At 51.8% G+C, this 2,913-nt stretch overlaps 1 protein-coding gene across 1 annotated transcript; it reads left to right on the forward strand.

Annotated features, from left to right (window-relative positions):
- The first annotated feature begins 393 nt into the window (after positions 1-393).
- LOC308604955 (GTP-binding nuclear protein Ran-like) lies at positions 394-1,392 on the forward strand. The gene has a single exon (XM_081214592.1). It carries the CDS (start codon positions 428-430, stop codon positions 1,076-1,078), a length of 651 nt encoding a protein of 216 aa, XP_081070718.1. The 5' UTR covers positions 394-427; the 3' UTR covers positions 1,079-1,392.
- Positions 1,393-2,913: the final 1,521 nt, after the last annotated feature.

The following is a 2,913-nucleotide window of genomic DNA, read 5'->3' on the forward strand; positions in this document are numbered from 1 at the left end:
TGGATGACCCGGGGGTGGTGTCCCTGGCAAACAGGACGGCAAGCGCAAAGGCCCTGAGGTCTGAAGTGTTCAAAGGGTAGGAAGGAGGTCAGTGTGGCTGAAGAGTCATAAGCCAGCAGGTAAGAGGCAAGAAATGGCAGCAGAGAGGTAGAAAGAGGCCACCCTCTGCAGGCTTTTATAAAGGGCCCTGGGGAAAAGCCCCCATGTGACAGAAGGCCTTGGGACGGCTTTCCACAGTGGAGTTATTTTGTCTGATTTATGCTTTAAAAAGCAACCTGGGCAAAAGCGAAGGCGGGGAACCAGTTAGAACGCTAACGTTGGTCTGTGTGAACTCGCCTCCGGCGTTAAAGGGACTTGGATGGGCTTCCGCCATCTTTCCAGCCCTCAGTCAGACGGGCGCGGAGACGCTTCTGGAAGTAGCATCGCGATGGCTGCGCAAGGAGAGCCCCAAGTGCAGTTCAAGCTCGTATTGGTTGGTGACGGCGGTACTGGGAAAACTACATTTGTGAAACGCCATCTGACTGGTGAATTTGAGAAGAAGTATGTAGCCACCTTGGGCGTTGAGGTCCATCCCCTTGTGTTCCACACCAACAGAGGACCCATTAAGTTCAACGTATGGGATACAGCTGGCCAGGAGAAATTTGGTGGACTGAGAGATGGCTATTACATCCAAGCTCAGTGTGCCATCATAATGTTTGATGTAACATCGAGGGTTACTTACAAGAACGTGCCTAACTGGCATAGAGACCTGGTACGAGTGTGTGAGAACATCCCCATCGTGTTGTGTGGCAACAAAGTGGATATTAAGGACAGAAAGGTTAAGGCAAAGTCGACTGTCTTCCACCGAAAGAAGGATCTTCAGTACTATGACATCTCCGCCAAAAGTAACTACGACTTTGAAAAGCCCTTCCTCTGGCTTGCTAGAAAACTGATCGGAGACCCTAACTTGGAGTCTGTCGCCATGCCTGCTCTCGCCCCACCAGAGGTGGTCACGGACCCAGCGTTGGCAGCGCAGTACGAGCACGATCTAGAGGCTGCTCAGACAACTGCCCTCCCGGATGAAGATGATGACCTGTGAGAAAAGTGAAGCTGGAGCCCAGCATCAGAAGTCTAGTTTTATAGGCAACTGTCCTGTGATGTCAGTGGTGCAGCGTGTTTGCCACTTTATTATATAGCTAAGCAGAACATGTGCTTAATCTTTGGGATGCTGAAGCAGATGAATGGGCTTGGGAGTGAATGTGGCAGTTAAAAAAAACAAAAAAAACACGAAACCTTCGTTTTTTTGGACCCGCATATTTAGGTGTTTTGGAACCCAGTTGTTTCCTCGTTGAGTTTCAGATGTGAGACTGCTACAGTTATCTCACAACATTCAGTGGTGGAGTCTTGTTTGTTACTGTCGTCCCCATTCCTTTCCGTTTAGAATCACAATAAAGTTGTATTTCAAATATCAAAAAAAAAAAAAAAAGGGACTTGGATGGAAAACGTGAATGAGAATGAGTTAATGGAAGACACTGGAGCAGAGACATCCTAGAAATGGACGAAAATATGTGCCAGAATCTTCAAACTATCAATACATCAACCTACAGACCATCAAGTAGACTGCAGCTATGTACACAGGAGCCTTAAGCCAGGAACTGGCCCTCTGGAAATAAAAAAGGCAAGACTTACCCATCTACGCCCAGAACTTCAGATGGGGAGTAACATGCTGACCCCCCCCTGCACTTTACCACTTGAATCCACCTACCCAGCAACATGGCAACTTGGGAGAAAGAGCTAATAGCAAACAGGAGAAGGGGAGACCAGCCAGGCACGTCACTTGAGAAGAGCATGTCCTGAAACCTCCCGTGTGCGCAGGGTACAAAGAGAGCTCAGGGCTTGGCCCTCTGGTCCTGGAACTCGACGTCTGGATGGAGAGGCAGGTCCTAGAGGCGTGTCACAGGCTCCTATAGTCCTCGACCCTCCAAGCAACGGAGGCTGAGGTCAGCACCCTTTATGGGGCAGCCAGGCTGGTGCAGTGCAGCTGAGGGTCAGGGTCAGGAGCTGGGGGGGCCCTGACTGGAGGAGCTGCCCGAGCCTGGCTGCCCCAAGAACACCGACCTCCACAAAGGTGTTAGAGAAGACCCACAGGAGCCTCCCAAGAGGAAGGCCCTGATCAAAGGGTCTCCCTCCAGGGCTGCTCAGGCCATGGCTCACAGCCTAGCAGGCGACCTAGCCTCCACCCATGTCATCCACATCCCGTGTCGCCTTCTCTCCTAACTTGTTCTTCATTGTTCTCTCCCTAATGGTCCTTTCCAGCCTGTTGAAGGGCCTAAATTATTATTTTAGTTTTCCAGGAAAATTGCATGCAATTTAGTTGAGTGCACGGGGGCATGTGCAGCCTTCCCTTGTAACCGTCTCCCAGGCAGGTAGGAGCCTGCATCACCCCGGGCTGCCGGGTCTGAAACGCCGTCTTCTCCCAGCTGAGTCTGCCGCGGAGAATGGAGCAGCCTCAGCCCTCTTGAGTTCTCGGCTGTTTGGTCGTGTAATAGTCATGAGTTGCAGTTGCAAACAACGAAATCCCACTCTGGTTCGTCTGTGCAGAACAGGCCTGCATTGAAAGGGTATCGGATAACTCAGAATGGAAAGGAAGTCTCAGAGAGCGGCCCGAACCAGGAGGTCCAGGCGGCTACGAGGACAGCCGAGTTCACCCACAGGGCCAGGCCGGCAGGGACACTGCAGCTGCTGCCGGATCAGAATCCACGTCACAGCCGCCACTACCAACACAGGCCTGAAGTCCCTTCATCTCTGCCTCATTCACTCCAGAAGCAAAGTCCTGGTGGGAACGTCTGCTGCCAAGAGTGTGCTTGTCCTGGGATTGTATCCCAGACCCTGACTCCCGTTCCCAGACATAAGAAGGGCTCTGAGACGCTGTAG

The sequence above is a fragment of the Mesoplodon bidens genome, assembly GCF_964165515.1.
Source record: "Mesoplodon bidens genome assembly, chromosome: 17".
Classification (NCBI taxonomy): Eukaryota; Metazoa; Chordata; class Mammalia; order Artiodactyla; family Ziphiidae; genus Mesoplodon; species Mesoplodon bidens.

Excerpts from the sequence above, each read along its gene's own strand:
- LOC308604955 (XM_081214592.1), top strand. The coding sequence starts at position 428 with ATGGCTGCGCAAGGAGAGCCCCAAGTGCAGTTCAAGCTCGTATTGGTT.